This window comes from Oryctolagus cuniculus, chromosome 11 (genome assembly GCF_964237555.1).
Source record: "Oryctolagus cuniculus chromosome 11, mOryCun1.1, whole genome shotgun sequence".
NCBI classification, from domain to species: Eukaryota; Metazoa; Chordata; class Mammalia; order Lagomorpha; family Leporidae; genus Oryctolagus; species Oryctolagus cuniculus.
In genome coordinates, this window is record NC_091442.1 from 118,263,265 (window position 1) to 118,285,381 (window position 22,117).

Genomic DNA, 22,117 nt, shown 5'->3' on the forward strand with positions numbered 1-22,117 from the left:
TGCTGGCAGAGGGGAAGATTCATTTATTCTTTGAACAAATGGCTCTCAAGCCCGGACCACGAGTCTGGCAGAGACAAAGAGAGACAAATAAGGTGTTGGCCGTGCTGGGGAAGCTCGGGGCCTCCTGGGGAGACAGACGTGAGGACTGATGTTGTGCCAGGAGGTCAGAGCATGAGAGGAATGAGTAAGTGGCTCAGTGGGGAGGGGTTTAGGGAGGACTGCATGGAGGAGGCGGCATCGGAGCAGGGAATTCCTCAGGCAAAGAAGGGGGTGAAGGGCCCCAGGGCAGAGAGTAAGGGGAGGAGCAGAGGTTCAGGCTGGGGTGTGAGCAGCCACGGCAGGGCTCGGGGAGACTTTGGGCCAGCGTGAGCTGTTCGGGAACGCGCTGGTGGACCCTGGGAGGACAGAGCTGTCTGTGTCTTATCCCAGCTGCAGCACAGGGCCTGGGACATGGTCTGAGCTGGACAAAAGCCCTCCAAAGAAACAGGGGATGGGGAGCGCTCTGAGTAGGGGCTGAGCAGTTCAGCACCCACGCTGTGCCAGTGGGAGTCACTGTGACGCCGCGGGTGGGGTGTGAGGTAGGCGGCCAGCATCGCCCTGCACGTGTGGATCTGGCTCTCCCAGCACCGGTGTTGACAGACAGCTCTTTCCCCGCTGAGTGACCTCGGCACCTTGTTACAGTGACCTGAGCGTGACTGCAGGAGGTGCAGGGTTCTGGGAGGGGGCGGTGTGGTCAGAGCTGCGCTCTGCAGAGGTCCACTGGGCACAGAGACTGGGAAGGGCTGGGAGGAGGCTCCGATGGGGGGAAGGGGAGATCTGGGGAGAAAAGCAGTCCCTGGCTCGGCCAGGCCCGTGGTGGTGAGCCCCGCATGCGGCTAAGCCCCAAGCCTTGGCCCATCGGGGCCTGTGGCATGTACCGGAGCAGGCAAGAGGGAGACAGAAAAACCCAGCACTCCTGAATCCCTGAAGGTCCACAAAGTGGTGAAATAAAACCCAGTCCAGATCAGCCATTTGCAAAGTCAGTTTTCAGGTAATGAGAGGACGTAAAGGCAGCACAACGCCCATTACAGCCGCATTATCCCGGATTATACAGCTTCTGAGAGGCGGCTCACACCTCCAGGCCTGCTGTGCCTGAGAACTTCCAGGGGAGACCCGGGCTCCTAACGACCAGGCTGCCAGGATCCGGCCTCACAGCAGAGTGGGCTGCCAGGGAGGTGCAGGCCCAGCGGCTCCACTGACCCGCCTCCATTTCCCCAAGGCCCCGGGCCACTGGAAGGCAGGTGGCTTGATCGCTCTCTCTCTCTCCGCCCCCCCCCCCCCCCCCACACACACAATTTTGAGAACCTGGGTATGAGTGACATGCAGGTGACAGGCCATCTCTCCCATGGGCGTCCCTAATCCCAGGGGCATCAAGGCTTTCAGTGGCTCTTTCTGTCCCCCGTCGCCGCCTCACCTGACCCGTGGGGGTGGCAGGACTGCACTCAGAGCCATCCCAGGCTGCTCTGCCTGGGCTGTGCGTCCTTTATCCAGTCAACCTCTCTTTGCAGACGGGAGACCAGCCCCCGGCTTTGCAGGCTAGCTTGCAGGATTAAACGTGATACTGCAGATAAAGAATCTGAGGAAGAGAGCCAGTACCCTCTCCGTGCCTGACGGTTCGGCAGCATTGCTTTGAAACAGCAAATGCCGCGGGCTGGGCCCAGGGATCCCTCCTCACCAGCCCCGGAAAGTTCTGCAGATGCAGCCAAGGAGGCCCAGCCACGATGTTGCCGGCAGCGCCTTCTGTGAGACTGAAAAATCCTCTACAACCCGAGCGGCCATCCACAGCAGCCTGATTAGATTAGGCTCCCCCCGTCCTGCCGAACCCTGGCCATGATTACAGTCTGGCAGCTCCCGCGCCGTCTCGGGCTGCAGGAACAAAGACAGGCTGACAGCACCGCAGCCAACACCGCACGTTCCCGACGCGCACGTCTGCCTACACGGAGGCCGTGAGAACAGCACGGAAGAAAACGCTCCCGGGGACCGAGTGACTTCCCCGCCTCCTGGGAAGGGCACGGGACACAGGGCAGGAGGCGGCCGGTGCATCAAAGGGAATGTCACTTTGCAGTTGTTTAAATGTTTTATCACAATGCGCTGTGTCACCTGCTGGGTACACACCCACAAAGCTCATGCTACCACCAAGTGCAGGGGTGGACAGACCGGCGCCCGCCCAGTCAGAGGCCGTAATTAGGGCCCGGCTCAGGGGCACGGGCCCAGAAGGAAGGTGTCTCAGAACTTCGCACCGATGTCCCCAGCTCTGGAAGCCCCTCAGGTGGGCCGATGGCACCCTCTGGCATCTGGGAGGGCTGGAGAGGTGCCACCAGCCTGGCCGGGCCGAGGCGGCAGCCCACCTGTGCGGCAGGAGCTGTCTGCTAAAAAACTATTGAACTGCACAAAAATCCATCCCCGAAACCCCAGAGGCAGCCTCAGAATGGAGCGTGGCCTTTAAATTAGAATGTAAAAAAAAGAAGAAGAAGAAGAAGAAGGCAGCAGCGGCGGGTTTGCCCGTAACTTGATTTCAAGGCAGTGAGCGCTGGTGGCCAAGGAACCGTGGCTGCCCCCGCCGAGGCCCCACACCAAGATCCCGCGATCTCAGTGTGCAGGGGGCCCCAGCCCCACCGAGGCGCGTGTGGAGCCGCACGTGTTCCCATGGAAACTCTGCTGTGCAGAACCCTCTGGAAATTTTTGTGGGGGGGGGGCACCGCTTCCCACACCCACTTCAAGCTCCTGGGCTTGGTTCCAGAAATAATTTTCGCACAAACGTGCTGAGAGGAGCAGGAGCCGAAGGGAGGCTGGAGGCCAAACCAGGAGAGGGGCACACAGGGGCCTGGAGGGCGGGGGTGCCTGAGGTGTCCAGGTGGCTGAAATGTTTCCAATGCCCAAGGCTCTGAGGGTGGCCTTGGCAAGACCTAGGAGGGAGGGCAGGGTGGGCTGGGCCAGGGGAGAGACTGGGAAACCCCTTGTCTGGAGAGAGGCAGGGCTGACCTGGGGTTGGGGCCGGCAGGGGGGCCTGGGGCAGGGATTCTGCTCACACTAAGCCTGGGGCCACCCCCAGGGCCAAGGCTTCCTTCCTCCTGGGTCCCCACAGCAACCCCTCCCTGGAGCACTCCCAGGCCATCTTTGCCTCTCCCTGTCTTGCTCTGACCCACCCTCTCGCCCCAGCCTTGCCCCGAGGGCCCAGGACACCCCCCAACTCTGCTTTCTCCCTCCCTAGCCCCCCCAAACCTCTCTGCACCCTCATGCTCTGGGCAGCCCAATTGTTCCTTGCAGGGCAGCTGCAGGGCCTGGGTCCCCACCTCCCTGGAGGTTTGTGCACCCCACCCCCGCCCCTACTGCACCCTCCATGGTAGACACCTCCCACTCTGCCCCCAAGCAGACTCCTCTCTTCCAGGATGGAGAAGGAAGCACACACCTGCCGGGCCTCCACAGGAGCCCTTCCCTCTGAGAGGTGCTGAGCTCCATGGCACTGGACAGCCAGGCTCAGTGGGCAGCGACTTGCCCAAGTCTACACGGCCACTGGGAAGCCCCTGTCTCTTCTCCCCTCCGCATGTGTCAGAGTCAGACCCAGCCTGCCCTGGAGGAGCTGGGCCCACCGCCCTCTCTGTCCCCTCCTCCTCCCTCAGCCGCACCCTGCCACTCCCCCCTATTCTCAGCAGGTGCTCACTCAGTCCTCAGGACATTCGTCCCCATCCTGCCTGTGCCACAGCCCTGCTAGGGCTCTGCCCTTCCCCCACAGCCTTCTCCCTGCCTCTCTCCTCACTGGAAACCCAGCACCTGCTGGCCTCCTAGCCTGCCTTGTCCCAAACCAGGCTCAGCCTTGCATGGCAAGGCTGTTGGGGTGGGGCCTGGGCCAGGGTCCTCGCTGAAGTCCCCAGCAGGCCCCTGGCAAGGTGGCCTCCCCTGGTCTTTCTGGCTCTCCACTGCCCACTCCCGGAGGCAGCAGGAGTTGGGAACCTGGAAGGCCGCACTGCACAGGGCAGCTTCTCTCCCAGAACAGACATGGAGTTCATTAAACCTGGACTCGTGGGGAGCAGGGGCCTCCCCGCTGGCTGTGTGGGCTGGGAGGCCCAATGAGGCCTGACGCCCCCCTTGCAGACAGCCTAAGGACTCCCAGGGCCAGCCTGTACCACCCCAGCCCCAGCCTTTCTACCCCTGCGGGGAAGGGCCCGCCCTGCATGAATCGCCAAAGCTGCTGCCTGCGCCCAGGAGCTGGGACCCGAGGCTGCTTAGGGGTCGGGGCTGGAGCTTGTGTTCAGCTACGCTATACCCCCTGGGTACCTTTGGGGTTGGGTACAAGGGCACCCCAACTTCTGGGGCAGCCTGGGGAGTGGGAGGGAGGACTGACCTGCCCACTGCACAAATGCGCACACAGTAAGAAAGCCAGGGAGAGAAGCAGAGAGGGCAGAGTCCTCAGCCTGGTGGCCGAGACTCTGAGCCTGTCTTACACTGTGGGCTCTCCCCAGGTGACACGGGTGGCGACAGGAGCGCGTGGGGCAGCAGAAATGGCTCAGGACCAGGCACTGGGGAGCCGCTGTGCACGGGGGCCTGGGCTTCTGCCACACAGGGGGACTCCTCTGCCCATCCCGGGGAGGCCCCGGGCACCGGGCCACACAGCTGGACCACAGTGGGAGAGAGGCAGCTGCCACAGGCACTGCTCCAGGGGCCAGGGACAGGGTAAGGCGGAGAAGGACAGAGAGGACTGCAGGAAGGCCCAGGTGGTTGGGTCAGGGTTCGCAGAGAGAGGAGAATGTAGAGAGCAGGAGGAGCAGCTGGGGCCCAGGCCAAGACACGTGCAGAGCAGAGGGTAAAAGGCAGGCGGGGAGGGCAGCTTCAGGTCACTCACTGGGGTCCTGTCTGGCCAGCTCCCTCCCTACCCCGCCATCCCTGCCACTGGCCACCACAGGTGCACAGGCCCTCCCGGCTCCAGGCTCCCAGGTGGAGTCGGCGGGTCACTCCTCCACGTGGCCCCTGGGGTCCTGCTGGGTCCCTCTTGAGCAGCTCCGGATCTGCCATGCAGGCTGGGCTGTGGGGCAGGCCCCGAGAGAGCCCCACGCACCCCTCTGTGGGGTATGAGCGGGGCAGAAGGGCTCCAGGAAGGGGTGGCGTCCATACAGGCCCTGGGTAGCATTTTGCTGGCTGGGCAGTAGAGGAAGGGATGAGCTTGGGCAAAGACCCAAAGGTGTGGGAGGTGCTGGAAGGGTCTTAGCTGTGAGGTGAGGTCTGTCACTGCAGGGGCCGACTCTGGGTCAGAGCAAGTCCTCCAGGGCCCAGGGCTGCCTCTGATGGAGGATGGGGCCTTTGATCGGGGGCCACATCCTAGAGGTTTTCATAGACCTCGTTGAATTCGTGGTCATCCTCTACTCTGTGCAATTTCCCCTAGGTTCAAAAAGAAGAAGAAGAAAACATTAGGTAGGAAAAGAACGGACCTGCACTAATTTAGCTTCAGTCGGAAGCAAACAGATTGCTTCCTGTTCAGCACTGACAGGGGGATTGTCCTCCAGCTGCAGCCCCCCGCCAGCCGCCAGCCCTGCCCTCTGCCTCCAGCCCACGGTCTTTCCTACCTGCTTCAGGCAGGGAGCTAGCCCGGGCCCTGGCCGGGTTCCCGCACAGAGCCTGCCCGTCACGATAGGGCTACAAATAGGTCTCTGTGCCCCTGGGGTCAATGACCCTATTCCAGAAGACTGCTCCCAGAGGGCAGGAACAGACCGGTTCTCCTGTTGAACACCCCAGGGCCTGGCAGGGAGGAGCCCTGCTACCCTCGGGGTCCCAGGGTGCGGAGGCCCTGCCTGCAGTCTGGGCCTAGCTCAGGCTTTGATAACAAGAGGCTGAACAAATAGTGCCAGCCGGGGCCAGGGGAGGCCAAGCACCAGCCCCGTCCACTCCTCCAAGGTGGGGAAGACAGTATTGCTCGCCCATTTTATAGGTGAGCCAACTGAGGGGTTGGTTTTTTTTTTTCAAGATGTGTTATTTATTTAAAAGGCAGAAAGAAAGGGAGCAACAGAGAGACAGAAAGATCTTCCATCCTCTGGTTCACTCCCCAAATGGCTGCAATGGTTGGGGCTGTGCCAGGCTCCCCAGCTGGGAAAGCAGCAGAGGACGGCCCAAGTCCTTGGGCCCCTGCCACCCACATAGGAGACTGGAATGGAGTTGTGGCCATTTAGGGGTGAACCAGTGGGTGGGAGATCTCTCTCCCTCCCTCTGTCACTTTGCCTTTGAAATAAATAAATAAATAAATAAATATTTTCAAAAGAGAGAGAGGAAGAGAGTGTGATGAAGTGACAAGCTATCGTGACCATGACAGCTGTGGCCAGGGGAGCCTCACTTTCCGGCTCTAACTTTGGTCAACATCAGCCTGGGACATCTTGAGGCCTAACACCCCGTGCCTGACGACCCGGCCCTGTGCCCAGTGGTAGCCAGGACCACTCACACTGCTGGGTGCCTGCTGGGTCCCAGGAGGCCGTCTAAGCACAATATTCTCCTTCCAGGAAAGTCTAGGGGCCGGAGGGGGTGCTGTGGGGTCTCTAAGTTTACAGATGAGGACACTCAGGCTCAGAGAGGTCAGCCAAGCTGGCTCGGGCTGCACAGCTGCTAAGGGATGGAGCGGGGGTTCTGCATCGGATGGGGCTGGCATTCAGCAGCCGGCGGCTCACATCCAGGGTCCAGCAACTCCCGTTTCACAGACGAAAGGCAAGGAGGAGCCAGGCGTGCTGCCCGGGGCCCTGTGTACCTGGGAGACAGGGTTCCCGGCTAAGGGTGGGTTGCAGGCCTCCTGCTCAATGCAGGCGTAAACCTCCGTCTCTCGGTGCTGCAGGGCCTGCAGGAGACAGAGCACGGCAGTCAGAACAGGAAACAGGCGTGCAGAGAGGCAGCGCCCGGGCCCCAGAGCCGGCCTCCCTGCGGCCTCCCTGCGGGCCATTGCCAGGCTCCATGCCCAGGGACAGTTAGGGCTGCCTCGCCACGCTGTGCACGCTCAGACCACACGCCTTTCTGCCTGCCATTTCTGCTCTGTCACTCACCCCTTCCCTGCCTGTCCAGGCTGACTGCTCCCTGCCCCCTGCTTCCCCGGCCAGGACTGCTCGGGGCCCCACCCGGTGAGTTGTCTTCCCTTTGAGGGCCTGGCAGCCACCTGGGGCTTCTGCTCTCCCAGGATGCACTCCCGGCATCCACCCTGGCTCCAGGTGAGGGTCCCCCCACCCATTCACACCCTCCAGGCCCCCCTAACCTGGCAGTCGCTGGGGTCACTCTCCTCATCCATCAAGGCCGTGCCCTGCGGGGTCCCCAGCCCAGCCCTGGCTCTCAGCATGCCCCTCGCCTCCCCTTGCCGTCAGTTTCCTTTCACCGACTCAGCCACCCGTCCCGGGCTGCTTGGGCTCCAGTCATCACCTACATGCTCCTCTTGGAAGCCTCGGGTTCCCACTACCCACTCTGACCATGGCCCACCAGGCCGAGCCCCCTCCCAGGGAAGCCGAGTGAATGGTGGGCTCAGCTGGGGTGGGAGGCCTGACTTCCATGGCTCCTGCACTGGTTCATGTCAGGGTCATGGCCCCGGTATCCCCCCACTGGCCGGAGACACCTCCCTCACTTGAGAACGTCCAGGGCCACACTCACTCTTGCCCCAGCCTAGAGGCCTCAAGAGGATAGAAAGGGCTTTGGGGTCCGACAGGAATAGGTTGAGCGCTTGGCTCTGAATCCAGCCACAGGTGCCTCAGTTTCCCCATCTGTACAATGGGAATGATTATATCGATCTTGCAGGATTAAATGTGAGACTGCACATGAAGGGCTCTGCACAGTCAGGCCAACTATAGGTGCTTAATAAGCAGCTGTAGAAAGATCGTTGAGGAAGGTGGGCTGCTCCCCCTTCCCCCTCTCTGTGTTCACAGCCTGGACCCTCGGACAGATCCTGTTGGGCTCCAGAGCAGAGTCCACCAACAGCCTAAACTGGAGGCAGAAGCCCCAGCTTCCCAAGTGTGCCTGTCATATAGATGCCGGCTGGTTGCCAAGGAGGCGGTTTCCCTGGCAACAGTCAAGCAGGGGTTGCCGCGCAGGCTGGAGAGACAGGTGGTGCTCAGAGGCGGGAGGAGGGTGGAGGGCGGGGGGAGTGGGAGGGGAGGGGAGGCATCAAGAGGCAGCCAGGCATGAAAACCCGCGTAATAAACCATTTGGCGCTTGGGAGACCCTCGCTTCAAGGGCATCAGCCACAGGATGGCGCCGGCCCTGGGGACCCATTCAAGGGGTCTCTGGGCCACAAAGAGGGTGGGTCTTAGGAGGAGGCATCTGACCTGCTTCCTCCCCAAGGAGGAGCCCATTTCCAGGGGAAGGTAATTTGCAGGGGCTGCTCTGGCTTGCAGGATCTGAGAGCCCAGGGCACAGGGTGGGCTATGTCCATCAGCAGCCCATGCCCGCCCACTCGCCCACCCAGACAGATCTGACAGATCTGACAGCCCCTTGAGTCGGATGTTGCTGGCCACAGACAGAAAGGGGAGCATCCCCCAGCCTGGCATCTCAGCAGCGAAGCCTCCTGGGACCCCGCAGGTGGTCCCTGCCCCCTCCAGTCCAGCTTTTCGCACCGCCCTGCACGCATGAGCCCAGAGAGGCCAGGGGCTGCCAGAGCCAGAGGAGAGCGTCCTGCTCTGAGACACCCCCCACCCCACCCCCATTTCGGGTAGGCTGGTGTGCCTCCGGCAGGGCAGGAGCAGCCGCAGCTGGGGGCTGAGGCCGAGGGAGGCTGCCGAGGTGAGGCTCTGAGTGACAGCTGTGACAAGTCCTGACCTGCCGGCTGTGTCTGCACCGGGGGTGTGACCGGCATCCCCAGGCTGGGAGATGCAGGGTGCGACCTTGTCAGCAGTGCACCTCCCAGCTTCCCCTGGTCACGAGGGGGCAGCCTCCCCGAGGTGCACCTGCTGGGAGAGGGCTGTGCAGGTCTCCCAGTGGGCTACCTGCAGGCATGTGCTGTGCAGTGTTGTATCCAGGCTTGGGGCTGACTCTGATCTACGTTAGGCTATAGCTGACTGAGACCCAGGAGGTCTAGGCCTTTTGACCTCCTGCTGTCCAGGAGACGCTGGTGCTACCCAAATGGTCACCAGCCTGGCAAGGGCAAGAATTCGGTGCCAAGGTCTGCCTCCTATCAGACTGAGGCCAGAGCCGAAGTCAGCTGCCCTGGGCCTGGACCTCATTGGAGGGTCCTGGACATTGGGGTCCATGGGGGGATGTAAGGAGGTGCATTCATGGGAGAAGGAACACCCCAGCTCTGGGCCAAGGGCATGGCGCACCCGGCATGAACCAACCCACTGCTCTGACGGAACACAGAGGCAAGGCTGGGAAAGTCCTTTCAACAGCACATCAGAGTCGTGTGTTAGCAAGCTCCCTCGGGCTGCAGGGAGGAGTGGGAGGGACCACAGGCTGAGGGCAAGGGTGGGGACATGGGGCCAGGCAGGGGCTGGGAGCAGAGTGGGGGGAGGTGTCTGGACACCACTGAGGAGCGTGCGGATCTGAGTACGGACACTCTACGCCTGCCATGTGTCCCCTGTGCCCAGCACCAGCCCCCAGGGACCCAGGCACCCTGGACAGTTTAGAACAGGTTCTGCCCATCCCCCAGCAGTTGGTGGCTGTGCATCTACTGTGTGCAGAAGCAAAAGGTCGCCATGAGGGCTGTGGAGAGGCACCGAGAAGGAAGACGGAGGTGGGGGACACACTGAACAGAGAGCAGAGCCAGGAGGAGGCTGGCGATGGCTGCAGGAAGGGTCCTCTCTGGCAGAGGAAGCCACCCCGAGGCCCTGACCTGGACATGGGTGAGAGGGGAACCCCTCAAGGCCATGGTGATGTTGAAAACTGCCTCACCGGCCACTGCTTCTGGAGCCAGAACTGACGGAGAGCCCCAGATGCTGGACTCTGGAATTCACCACGTGTAAGGCAAGCCCTGTAGGGGGTGCTCCCAGGGGCCGTGCTGAGCCTTCCCAGCCGGGGGCTCCTGCCTCCATTCCCTCTGCCGGCTCCCCCAGGTTCCCCCAGCCCATCCCCTTTCATCTTCCACAGGGGCCCTGTAATCAGAGCCAAGGCCCAGTGCATCTTGGCGTCCGCTTCTCAGGGCTCTCGCTGTTCTAGCAGGGCCCCTCGGGCTGCGTCCGGGTAGACTGTGCAGCAAGGGTCAGCACCAGGGGCTCATTGGAGGTCAAGTGCGGGACTCCAGGCAAGAACCAGGAGTGGCTGGGGGCGGGCACTGTGGCGTAGCAGGTAAAGCCACCGCCATCCCATATGGGCTTCAATTCAAGTCCTGGCTGCACCACTTCTGACCCAGCTCTCTGCTATGGCCTGGGAAAGCAGCAGAAGATGGCCCAAGTCCTTGGGCCCCTGCACCCATGTGGGAGACCTGGAGGAAGCTCCTGGCTCCTGACTTTGGATCTGCTCAGCTCCAGCTGTTGCAACCATTTGGAGAGTGACCCAGCGGATGAAAGATCTCTCTCTCTCTCTCTCTCTCTCTCTCTCTCTCTCTCTCTCCTCTCTGCCTCTCTGTAACTTGCCTTTCAAATCAATTTAAAAAAAAAAAAAAAGAATTGGAAATGACTCCTGCCAGCAACAGGGATGGAGCCGCCAAAGGGTGGGAGCCTGGACCGGGATCTTCTGGTGGGTCAGCTGTGGGCAGGGGTTGAGAGAAGGAAAGGACAGAGGTTGTTTACTGCGACGAGGATGCCGTGTGAAGAGGCGCTCGATGGGTAAAGAATTGGGTTGGGTTGACGGAGGTGTGCAGGAGATGGCCCGGCTGCAGCAGGAATCTGGGTGTGGTCAGGACAGTGGTGCTTGTCAGAGCCAGGGCTCACTGAGCTCGCCCTGGGAGGGAGCGACGATCAAAGGGGGGGGGGGGTCCCAGGACTGGGCTCTGATGTTTACTCCAGGGTTTGAGGGTCGGGGGTTCTCGGGGAGGAGCGGTGAAGGGGATGGGGAGGTGTAGGCACATCAGGGGACAAGACAAGGATGCCCACTGTCACCACTCCTCTTCACTGTCCTAACAGAGCTCTGTGCAAAAAAGCAAGAGGAAAAGAAATGGGAGGTACGAGGATCTGGAGGAAAGAAGCGAAGCTTGTGTTAGGAGACGGTGGAATATTCTAGAGGCCCGGGAAGAAAGAGTCTCAGGCAGGAAGGGGAGGTCATTGGAGGAGGAGCCTGGCTCTCAGCTTTGGGGGCGGGCTGGGGGTGCTGCAGGGAAGCTGAAGCTGAGCGAGTTTTCATCACTCTGGAGTGGAGGAAGGCAGGTGGTGGAGCCGGGTGGGAGCTCACGGTGTGGAATTCAAGGTGTGCGAGATCGCAGCATCTCTGCAAGCTGCAAGTGCGATGCTCGCTCCCCGTCCCCGTTAACAGATGACGGAGCCGAGGCTCAGAGTTCCAGCAGCAACACCGGTGAGCGGAAGAACGAGGCTGCCCGGCCACTCCAGATCTGTGCTCTTAGTAGGTCGAGTTTTTTTTTTTTTTCTTTTGACAGGCAGAGTGGACAGTGAGAGAGAGAGACAGACAGAAAGGTCTTCCTTTGCCGTTGGTTCACCCTCCAATGGCCGCCGCGCTGCGGCTGGTGCACTGCGCTGATCCGATGGCAGGAGCCAGGTACTTATCCTGGTCTCCCATGGGGTGCAGGGCCCAAGCACTTGGGCCATCCTCCACTGTACTCCCTGGCCACAGCAGAGAGCTGGCCTGGAAGAGGGGCAACCGGGACAGAATCCGGCACCCCGACCGGGACTAGAACCTAGTTGCCGGCACCGCAAGGTGAAGGATTAGCCTAGTGAGCTGCGGCGCCGGCTAGTAGGTCAATTTTTTTTTTTTTTTTTTTTTTTTTTTGACAGGCAGAGGGGACAGTGAGAGAGAGACAGAGAGAAAGGTCTTCCTTTTGCCGTTGGTTCACCCTCCAATGGCCGCCGCGGCCGGCGCGCTGCGGCCGGCGCACCGCACTGATCCGATGGCAGGAGCCAGGAGCCAGGTGCTTTTCCTGGTCTCCCATGGGGTGCAGGGCCCAAGCACTTGGGCCATCCTCCACTGCACTCCCTGGCCACAGCAGAGAGCTGGCCTGGAAGAGGGGCAACCGGGACAGAATCCGGCGCCCCGACCAGGACTAGAACCCGGTGTGCCGGCGCCGCTAGGCGGAGGATTAGCCTAGTGAGCCGCGGCGCCGGCCCTAGTAGGTCAAATTTTAAGAAGCAAATTAGAGTAGCACAGGTTTCCTTTTCTGTTGTAACACACCATGGGTGCTTTTGCATGTGAAAAAGTTGACATAGTTATATACAAATCCACAATCATACTGGCGGATTTTTAACTCTCTCCTCTTAACAACTGATAAAATAGGGAGAAAAATCAATAAGGATCAATAAGGATATGGACTACTTTAACAACACAGTCAACAAACTCGACCTAACTGGCATGCGGAGGACACTCATCAACCTCGTGTGACACAAGTTCTTTTATCAAGCACATACGGAATACACACTGAGCCATAAAGAAGTATCAAGAGGTCTCACGGCCGGCGCCGCGGCTCACTAGGCTAATCCTCCGCCTGCGGCGCCGGCACACCGGGTTCTAGTCCTGGTTGGGGCGCCGGATTCTGTCCCGGTTGCCCCTCTTCCAGGCCAGCTCTCTGCTGTGGCCCGGGAGTGCAGTGGAGGATGGCCCAAGTGCTTGGGCCCTGCACCCCATGGGAGACCAGGAGAAGTACCTGGCTTCTGCCTTCGGATCAGCAAGGTGCGCCGGCCGCAGCACGCCAGCCACAGCGGCCACTGGAGGGTGAACCAACGGCAAAGGAAGACCTTTCTCTCTATCTCTCTCTCTCATTGTCCACTCTGCCTGTCAAAAAACAAACAAACAAAAAAAGATCTCAAAGGATAAAAGTCTTATAGAGAGCCTGGTGCTGTGGCATAGCGGGTAAAGCCATCACCTGTGGCGCTGGAATCCCATATGGGAACCAGTTCGAGTCCTGGCTGCTCTTCTTCCAACCCATCTCTCTGTTACGGCCTGAGAAAGCAGTAGAAGATGGCCCAGGCACCGGGCCACTGGACCCGGAAGAATCTCCTGGCTCCTGGCTTGTGGCCATCTGGGGAGTCAGTCAGCTGATGGAAGGCCTTTCTCTCTGTCTCTTCCTCTCTCTGTAACTCTACCTCTCAAATATATAAATAAATAATTTTTTTAAAAAGTCTTATAGAATATATTGTCTGATCACAGTGAAATTAGCTAAAGATTTTTAAAAATGATAACAAAAAGTAAACATTCAAAAATTAAGAAAAACACTCAGGAAATAACCAGTGGAATAATTCTCAATAGAAAATATAGAGGGGCCGGCACCGTGGCTCACTTGGTTAATGCTCTGCCTGTGGCACCGGCATCCCATATGGGCACTGGGTTCTAGTCCCGCCTGCTCCTCTTCCAGTCCAGCTCTCTGCTGTGGCCCGGGAAGGCAGTGGAGGATGGCCCAAGTGGTTGGGTGTATGCACCCGCATGGGAGACCAGGGAGAGGCACCTGGCTCCTGGCTTCAGATCGGCATAGTTCTGACCGTAGCATCCATCTGGGGGTGAACCAATGGAAGGAATACCTTTCTCTCTCTCTCTCTCTCTCTCTCTCACTGTCTAACTCTATCTGTCAAAATAAATTTAAAAAATAAAAATTAAAAAAAAAGAAAATATAGACTGAAAGACAATGAACACACAGCATAGCAAAACTCATGGGATGTGGCTCAAGTTATAGCTAAAGGGATATGCATAGCCTTACATATATGAATTAGAAAAGAAGAATGATAGAAAACCAAATACCCATCCAAAAAAAAAAAAGTGGAAGGGGAAAATACTAAAAACCACTGCAGAACTTGGGGACAAAACAGAGATGACGGCTACCACCACTCCTGCTCCTCATTGAACCAGATGGCTTAGGCAGTGCATGAGAGCAAGAAAAACAGAAATAGGAGGTAGGGCATTGGGAAGGAAGACGTGAAACTTCCATTGTTCACAGAGGACAAGTCAGGATTCACAGAAAATCCCAAGGAATGGACAGCGGATTCTGTGATGTCAGGATTGAGGAATGAACTCTGCCAAGTTACTCTGCAGAAAGCCAGTAGATTCAAATTGATCATCTTTCTACAAGTCAGCAGCAACAACCAGAAAAGATGGTGAAAATGGCGACAATGTCTGTGCAAAGCCCTGCCATGATGCCTGGCACGCAGCAGGCGTGCAACAAATGCTCCTGGTGTTGTCACTGTTCCGGGCCCAGGCCCAGCCCCAAGTAGCCGGCCCTTGCTTCCAGGGCTTAGCAAAGCCCTGGCGCCTCCCATCACATCCCTGAGATTTTTTTTTTTTTTTTTTTTTGACAGGCGGAGTGGAAAGTGAGAGAGAGAGAGAGACAGAGAGAAAGGTCTTCCTTTGCCGTTGGTTCACCCTCCAATGGCCGCTGCAGCCGGCGCACCGTGCTGATCCGAAGGCAGGAGCCAGGTGCTTCTCCTGGTCTCCCATGGGGTGCAGGGCCCAAGCACCTGGGCCATCCTCCACTGTACTCCCTGGCCACAACAGAGAGCTGGCCTGGAAGAGGGGCAACCGGGACAGAATCCGGCGCCCTGACCAGGGCTAGAACCCAGTGTGCCGGCGCCACAAGGCGGAGGATTAGCGTAGTGAGCCGCGGCACCGGCCACCCTGAGATCTTAAGGCATTGGGGCCTCTATGCCTTACCCTGGAGAAGTCAACCTGAGTCCCAAAGGGTTTTTTTGTTTGTTTGCTTTAAGATTTATTTATTTTTAAGGCAGCACTACAGAGAGAAGGAGAGATGGGGAGAGAGAGAACTTCCATCCACTGCTTTATTCTCCAAATGGCCACAGTGGCTGGGGCTGGTCCAGGCCAAAATCAGGAGCCAGGAACTCCATCCACGTCGCCCACGTGGGTAGCAGGTGCCCAAGTACTTGGGCCGTCTTCCTAACCTGCTACCCCACAATGCCAGCTCTGTGGAAGCTTGCTCTCACTCCCTCTCCCCCTCCCTCCCAGATAAATAAATAACTGCATGTTGAACTATCTAGGGGCGTGACAGGAACTATGTAGGGGGCGAAAGTAGAAAAATCAACGAAGGAATTTAATAAAAACGTACACGGAGTGCGCACAGGTTTCATCGCGTGTGTTTACAGGCCCGAGCGAGACCAAGGGAACAAAAGTCCACGCTGTTTATCCTGGAAGAAGCCAGGGCCAGGATGCTGCTCATTTTCTGTAGTTATGTGCACGCGTGAGCATAGGCTCACACATGCGTGTGCGTGTGTGCGTGCGTGGGGAGAGAAATGCTTCCATCAGCAGCTGACACGGAACTCCTTGTGGGGAGAACACCAGGCCGAGCAGCTGGGAGCAGAGAGTGTGGGGGAGGCGGGGGCAGCTGGCGGACGTCCCTGGGGGGCAGCCCCTCTGGGAACCGTCCTGCTCTACTTGAAGCCATTGTCAGCCTGCCCCATGGGGACATTCTTGCTACCACCAGTCCCTGGCTCTGGAGGGAGGGCCTGGCTGTGAGTGTGTGCCCAGGAAGAGGGAGCAGCAGGGCTATGCAGAGGCCGAGCTGTGTCCCTGGGGGAACCCATGGATGTCACTGGGCTCGGCACTGCCCGGGGAGGAGGAGGAGCAGGCACCCTGTGTGGCAGGCGGCCCCTGATTTCCCAGGCCTGGGACCCTGACTCCCGCTGGGGGGCTCACCCCAGAGTACCTGTGGGGCTCCGGGAGCATCACTGGGAAAGAAGGGTCCCTGCCCCCTTGGGCAGGCCCTGGCTGGTCCCCTGGGAGGTGGGCTGGGAGGCCACAGCCTCCTGGGGCCCCTGGGGCTGCAGCCCCTCCCTCACACATTGAGGAAGACCATGGTGGAGAATGCTCCCCACACGACAGGGTGTGAAACAGCAGGATCTGGCTGGGGTGTCCGCCAAGGCACAATTGAAAGCGCTGATGCGTTAAGGGTGCTCAGGGCACGGGGCACTGTGACCTCCTCTTTGGAATGTTTGTGAGGCTGTTTGTGCAGTGAAAACAGGAAGGCCATGCCATCTGGTCATTCCTCCCCTCTGCTACCCTCACCACCCCTCGCTCCAGAAGTGCAGGGGACCTTCCCAGGATGGCCTGGAGCAGCCCCTCGCCTGTGTGCCCCTGCCCGGGCATCCCTCTTCGCCGTTATTGAAATACGGCCAGGAAAGGTTCTTGTCCCCATTTTACAGACAAGACACTTGAGGCAGACCCAGCCTCCCCGTGGCTGGTCCACATCTGAGCCATGGAAGCGGCCGGGACTTGGGCACGGGAGAGGCGGAGGGAACCAGGCCAGGACTCACCGTGTAGACAGCTTCCGCTGCAGGCCGAGTCGAGGCGCCGGCAGGTCTCGGGTCTGAGCGTTTCCCTGGAGCCCCCATCTGTTTCTGTGTGGAGAAAGCAGCCGGGACCCTCAGGACTTGGCCACAGAACCGATCCAGCCGGGCCAGCTGTCCAGGCCCACTCTGCTCTGGCCCTCGCTGGCTCTGCCCTGGGGCCACTGGGCCTCTCTGGGCCCTGTTTCAACACCAACTCCAAGGACTGGACAGGGGGACCCGGGTGCAGGTGCTCCACACTCGGGCACTTAGGAGCCCCTGGCTCAGGCAGCACAAAGAGGCGGACAGCATCTGTGCCCTCCTGGTGTTCAGGGTCCAGTGCGACGGAGTATGAATTAGTTTTCCTCAAATGCGGTGCGTGCACTGCCGGCGTGCGAGGAGCACGCTGGGGAGGGAAGGTCACAGATGAAACCTGCCCGCTGGAGTTCACTTAGCCAGAGTGGGAGGCAGGGCTCCAGGCAGAGGGACTCAGCGTGGCCAGCGAGAGGCGACCCTGCCCGCGAGAGGGCCGGACAACCAGAGGGCTTCAAGTGGGAGGTGCCCACGTCACCGCACAGGGTTTGAAGGCTCCGAGGGGCTTCTGCGTGGAGCACTCATGAAAGTCGCATTGCCTGCTGGGAGGGCGGCAGTCAGGGCACACAGGCGGCTCCTCGCCCGGCAGGGAGAGGCGGTGGGGACGTCCCCCCTCATCGCAGGCACCAACCCTGCCTATGGCAGAGCGACCACAGCCTCGTCTCAGGCCAGAGCTAATTACAAACCCTGGCCACCTGCCAGTCCCCAGCCCATTCACTCAGGATTAGCGCTCAGCTCTCAGGCAGGAGCCAGCACCACCCCGGTGCCGGCGTCATCATCACGGCCCAGCCCGTGCAGCCTGGTAGGTCTCTGGACACGCAGCCGGCAGCCTCTCTGCTCTGCACACCGGGAGCGAAGGCTCAGAGGAGGCAGGGCGCTTGCGGAAGCCGGATCCGAAGTCAGGGCTGTGCCCTGCCGGGGGGTTCTGCCCCTCCCTCTGGGGAGCAGGGGTAGGTCTCCGGCTCCGTGTAGACACACAGACAGTGCTGGAGTCCATGTGGCACTTCTCAGTGGGACTTGTCTTCATCTACTTCTCACAAAAGCCAGAGAAGGTGGGCATGGAATCGCTCATTTCACAGAAGGGAAACTGAGGCTTGCCCAGTTAGTAAACGGATGCCTGGGGCAAGCCCACAGCCCCGTCCTTACACCCAGGGCCGCCTCCCCTGCCACCACCTGCTTCTTAAGGGTCGCATCACAATCAGAACCTCTAGGCTCACCCGGGACACCCTACGCCTCCTCTTACAGAGACAGCTGGGGTCCTGGGGGGCCTCAGCAGCACGGAAGCCCAGCGTGGGGCAGGCACAGAGCAGCACGGGGGCTCGGGAGCCCTGAGATGGGGCAGGGCAGGACTGCAGACACAGGCCAGGGTGCGAGGCCTGGGCGGATGAGGGCAGGGCTTGCAAGGACAGGGGTGTGGGGTGAGAGAGGAGCCAACAACTTGGAGGGCAAATGCCCTCTGGAGCAAATGCCACTGAGGCCTTGGGGACTCGAGCCCGGCTCTCATACCTCAGGTGTGCAGTGGGAGGAGGAGGGGCCCGCGGTGTCAAATGTCAGGAGAGGATGGGGCAGGCTGGCAGGACAGTGCCCGCCCCAGGAGGGCCGCTTGACCCCTGGACCTGCTCCAGGCAGGGTCCAGCAGGCAGCCCGGACCTGCATCCGCATGCCAGCCCCTCCTTCCGCAGCCCCCATGGTGCAGCTCTGCTCAGCACAGAGGAGCCCAGCACCCTGGCCAAGCTGGAAGTTGGAAAGGGGTGGAGCCTAAGCCCCCTCTGCCGGCCACTCCTTCCTTTCTCCCCACGTGCTGCCTGCGTTCCTAGCCCCACTCTGCAGGGCCTGGTGCACACAGTGGCCCTCAGCCAATATCTACTCAAGGAAGGAACACACGGATTTAATAACAGGCATGAAAGGGCTGTGCCAGCTCTAAGCCCAGCAGCAAGTGCTTCTTGAGGGCCTACTATGTGCAGAGCCTTGTGCCGGAGCCTGGGGTGGCAGCAGGGCACAGGCTGAGAGTGGGTGATGAGGACAGTAAGGGGAGCCCCAGAGGGAAGCACCCCTGCCCGGGGAGGGGCCATCCCCAGTGTGAGCAGGAGCCGACCAGGCAGGGTGGAGCAGCTGCCCCCTCTGCCCGCACCCATCCGGGCTCTGCCATGCAGTCTCTCTGAGCCTCGCTCTCCGGAGCTGAGAGATGGGAGGGCAGGGGTGCAAACTGGAGTGTGTAGGACGGTGGCCCAGCACCGGGTGGCTCTTGGTCTCTCCTTTCCTTCTAGGTCACTGGGCCAAGAAAACCCAGCCTGGGGCTGCTAATCCTGGGAGCTAGAAATGCTGCCGCTTCTGCCAGATTCTCCGAGGAACCCACGAGCCGGACAAGCCCTAAGAGCCCTGGTTCCTTGCAGGACCAAAAGGGAGCCTGCCAGGCCCACCATCGGGAGACAGCAGATGCCCTGCAGGGCAGGCAGGCAGCCCCTCTGTGCCCTGGAGGCCTCCCTGCAGGGTGTGGTGGAGGGGCCGCACCGCGGGCACGCGTGGTGTCTCGTACCTTCTTCCAGAAGAGCAGCGCCGTGGCCAGGACACTCAGGACGGTCAGGAGGCCAGTGAAGCCAAAGAGCAGGGCCTTCTGGGAGCTCTGCGGGGGCTCTCGATACCCCGAATCTGGGGGGGCAGCGGAGCAGGGGTGAGGTCCCTGGAGGAGCCGGGCCTTCCCTGCCGCATGCGGCCCCCCGTGTGTTCTCCATCCAGGAGGCCCATTTCCAACCCCAGACCCCACGCCCCTCTGGGCCTCTGGAGCCCCCACCCCAGGCTCCCCTTCCCTTGCTGACTTGCTGGGCCCCCTGTTTGTGCCCGGTGCCTTGCTTCTCTAGGAGGGCAAGGCCACAATGTCTGTGAGCTGCCCTGGCTCAGTGAGCTGGGCCGAACTGATGCAACGGTGATGACACGGGTGGGTGTGGTGAGGGTTGAAGCAGACTGGAGCGTTCTGGCTCCCACAGGTGGCTGCACCTGGGGGAGGTGAGGGCACAGCCCTCCTCCTTCTCCACCCTTCCTCCTTCCAGCTGGCTGGCAAAAGCTTAGGGCGCCAGCCATGCACCAGGTCCCTCCTGCACAGACACCAGCTCCCCATGCGCGATCCTGATCATCCTCACACTGTCCTCGGTGGGCAGAGTGTTGCCGTGGAGACCAGGCCCGGGGTCACATTTAGACAAGCATCAGGGTCGGGACTCAAACCCAGGTCTCTAGGACTCTGCGCACAGGTGGCAGGTTAGACACTCGCGGCTTTGGTGATAGCTTGCTCTTCACCTTTGGGTCATTGCTGCATTGACAACGTGATGAACTCTAGGACTCTGTCCCCAAAGGATGTACTTGACCTTGTGTGCTCACATGCATAAGGTAGCCACAAGTACGTTCCCACACACACACCTGTGTCTGCAGGGCCTTGCCCCCACTCACTGAGACCCAGGGACCAAGTGTCCCCTCAGGTCACCAGCCAGAGGGGATGAGAGACAGACCCACATTCCAGGCCCTGCCTTTTCCACACAAAGGTGGAAGCCCGGGTGCACCTGCCAGGTGGGTGCTCCCTGGGGATTCTCCTCTCTGCCCTGTGAAAGCTGGGGGACAAGGCAGACTCTCTTCCACTTCACCTCCTGGGCCCCAAACTCTGCTGGGTCCTTGGCCCTGGAGGAGCCACAGAAAAAAACTCAACCATGGGCTGGTGCCACGGCTCAATAGGCTAATCCTCCGCCTGTGGCGCCGGCACCCTGTGTTCTAGTCCTGGTCGGGGCACCGGATTCTGTCCTGGTTGCCCCTCTTCCAGGCCAGCTCTCTGCTGTGGCCCGGGAGGGCAATGGAGGATGGCCCAGGTGCTTGGGCCCTGCACCCACATGAGAGACCAGGAGAAGCACCTGGCTCCTGGCTTCGGATCAGCGTGGTGCGCCAGCTGCAGCGGCCATTGGGGGGTGAACCAACGGAAAAGGAAGACCTTTCTCTCTGTCTCTCTCCTTCACTGTCCACTCTGCCTGTGAAAAGAAAAGAAAAGAAAAGAAAAGAAAAGAAAAGAAAAGAAAAGAAAAGAAAAGAAAAGAAAAAGCAAAAAGAAAAATTCACCTCTGACCAGGATGAAGGTGCCATCGCCGTTCACGGTGAAGCCCTGCCAGTAGAGAGAGCAGTAGTAGGTGCCCGTGGCTGATGCACCAGGCAGCCTGATGACGGCCTCGCACTCCAGGGAGCAGGTCTTGTTCTCTGTGCCTGGCACGGGTCGGCAGGTGATGGACTTCTCAGAGCTGGCGTGACCCTGGACATCCTTGTTGAAGTAGCCAACTGTGATGTTCTTGAATCCCTGGATGTCTGGGCAAGTGACCCTGCATCTGAATGAGACGAATGTGTTGGCCAGGGAGACCACTATGGGGGGGCCGATGTGGGTCACTGACTGTCCTCCTGCAGGGGAAGCAGAGGGGGAGAGTGAGGGGTCACTGGAGGCTGCCGCAGTCTCGCCTCCCCCCGTGAGGCCCCAGGCTCGCGGGTCCTGTGTGCTCACCATGTGCTCCGCACTTCCTGTACACTCACTGTGCACCGGTTTGTGCCAAACCTTCCGCACGCAAGCCTCCACCCCTCCTGATGCACTCGGAGGCAAGGTGAGCACCGCATTGTACTCTGAGAGTCAGGGAGGTCGACACACCAGCGACCACACCCTCAGCAGGTGCCCAGTGGAGCTGCACCCTCTCCACTTCCAGGGCAGGGGGCCCAGAGCCTGAGCTCCCTCCTTCCCAGAGACCAAGAAGCCGCACTGGATGAAATCACAGGTCTGGCACAGCCAGGATGGAGGATGAACGGTGAAGCAGGAGGCAAGAAACCAAAAGGAAGAAACCGGAGTGCTTCTGGCAGCAGAGGGAGGGAGGCAGGTCCGCCCTCGGCCCCGGCCCGAGAGCAGGAGGGGGAGCCTCTCCTGGAGTCTGGGTTTGCAGAGGACCCGTCACGTGTCCCTGTCGCAGAGCCGGCAACGTCCCTGGCCCAACCTGATCATGATGGTCACGCACTTTGCAAAGTCCATTCTCCCCTCCCCCTGCCCCTTGCTCATCAGAGCAGTTTGCAAAACGGCACGAAAACCCCACAGCCACAGCCCCTCCCTGGGTGGGCCCTCGCCCTCTGCAAGCTTCTGAGTTGCTGGCCGGACTCTGGCCAGGGTCAGAGCGACCCCCGACCCCGACCCCAGCTGCACAAGCCCCTTGACTTCGATGTTCCGGGTCTCCCAGGCCCTTCCTCCCCAGGCAGTGCAACGGCAGACAGCTCTGAACCGAGGTCGGCAGCGAGCAGCCAGAACATGCAGGCTGGGTTGTTAATCGGGGGAAGATCATGCATTTGAGACACTCAGAGGAGCTGCAAGATTTATTTTGTTGGGGAAAATGAGGAGTGGGCCTCCTGCCCGGGGTGTGGGGCTGGCGGGAGGCCAGGCTGGGCTCTCCTCCGGTCTCTCCGGCTCAGGGCTGTGCTGGAGCCCCGGGAAGTGGCCTCCTGGAAAGCACAGGGAGGGGACAGAGATGCCCCCCACAAGTTAATCCCTGGCAGCTCTGGCCTTGCTGACACTTGGAGCTTCCTGTTGAGCCACGAAGAGACCCCTCCCCCCCAGTGAGCTCCAGGCACTTCCAACTGCAGCCAACAGCTCGGTGCAGCCGGCGCGTGCAGCTGCACAG

General features: G+C 60.2%; 1 protein-coding gene across 3 annotated transcripts in view; it reads right to left on the reverse strand.

Moving 5' to 3' along the window:
- Window positions 1-22,117, reverse strand: part of NFAM1 (NFAT activating protein with ITAM motif 1) — a 34,003-nt gene continuing 11,886 nt past the window's right edge. Inside the window, exons 2-6 of one of the 3 annotated variants that reach the window (XM_008275141.4) lie at window positions 20,535-20,864; window positions 18,976-19,088; window positions 16,335-16,418; window positions 6,764-6,850; window positions 1-5,412 (exon numbers count right to left, since the gene is read on the reverse strand). In XM_008275141.4, the coding sequence (XP_008273363.2) occupies window positions 5,353-5,412; window positions 6,764-6,850; window positions 16,335-16,418; window positions 18,976-19,088; window positions 20,535-20,864 (674 nt within the window). In that variant the 3' untranslated portion in view covers window positions 1-5,352. Of the gene's footprint in view, window positions 5,413-6,763; window positions 6,851-16,334; window positions 16,419-18,975; window positions 19,089-20,180; window positions 20,447-20,534; window positions 20,865-22,117 lie in introns of those variants that run through there. The other 2 variants (XM_070052989.1, XM_070052990.1) reach the window with 2 other exon arrangements.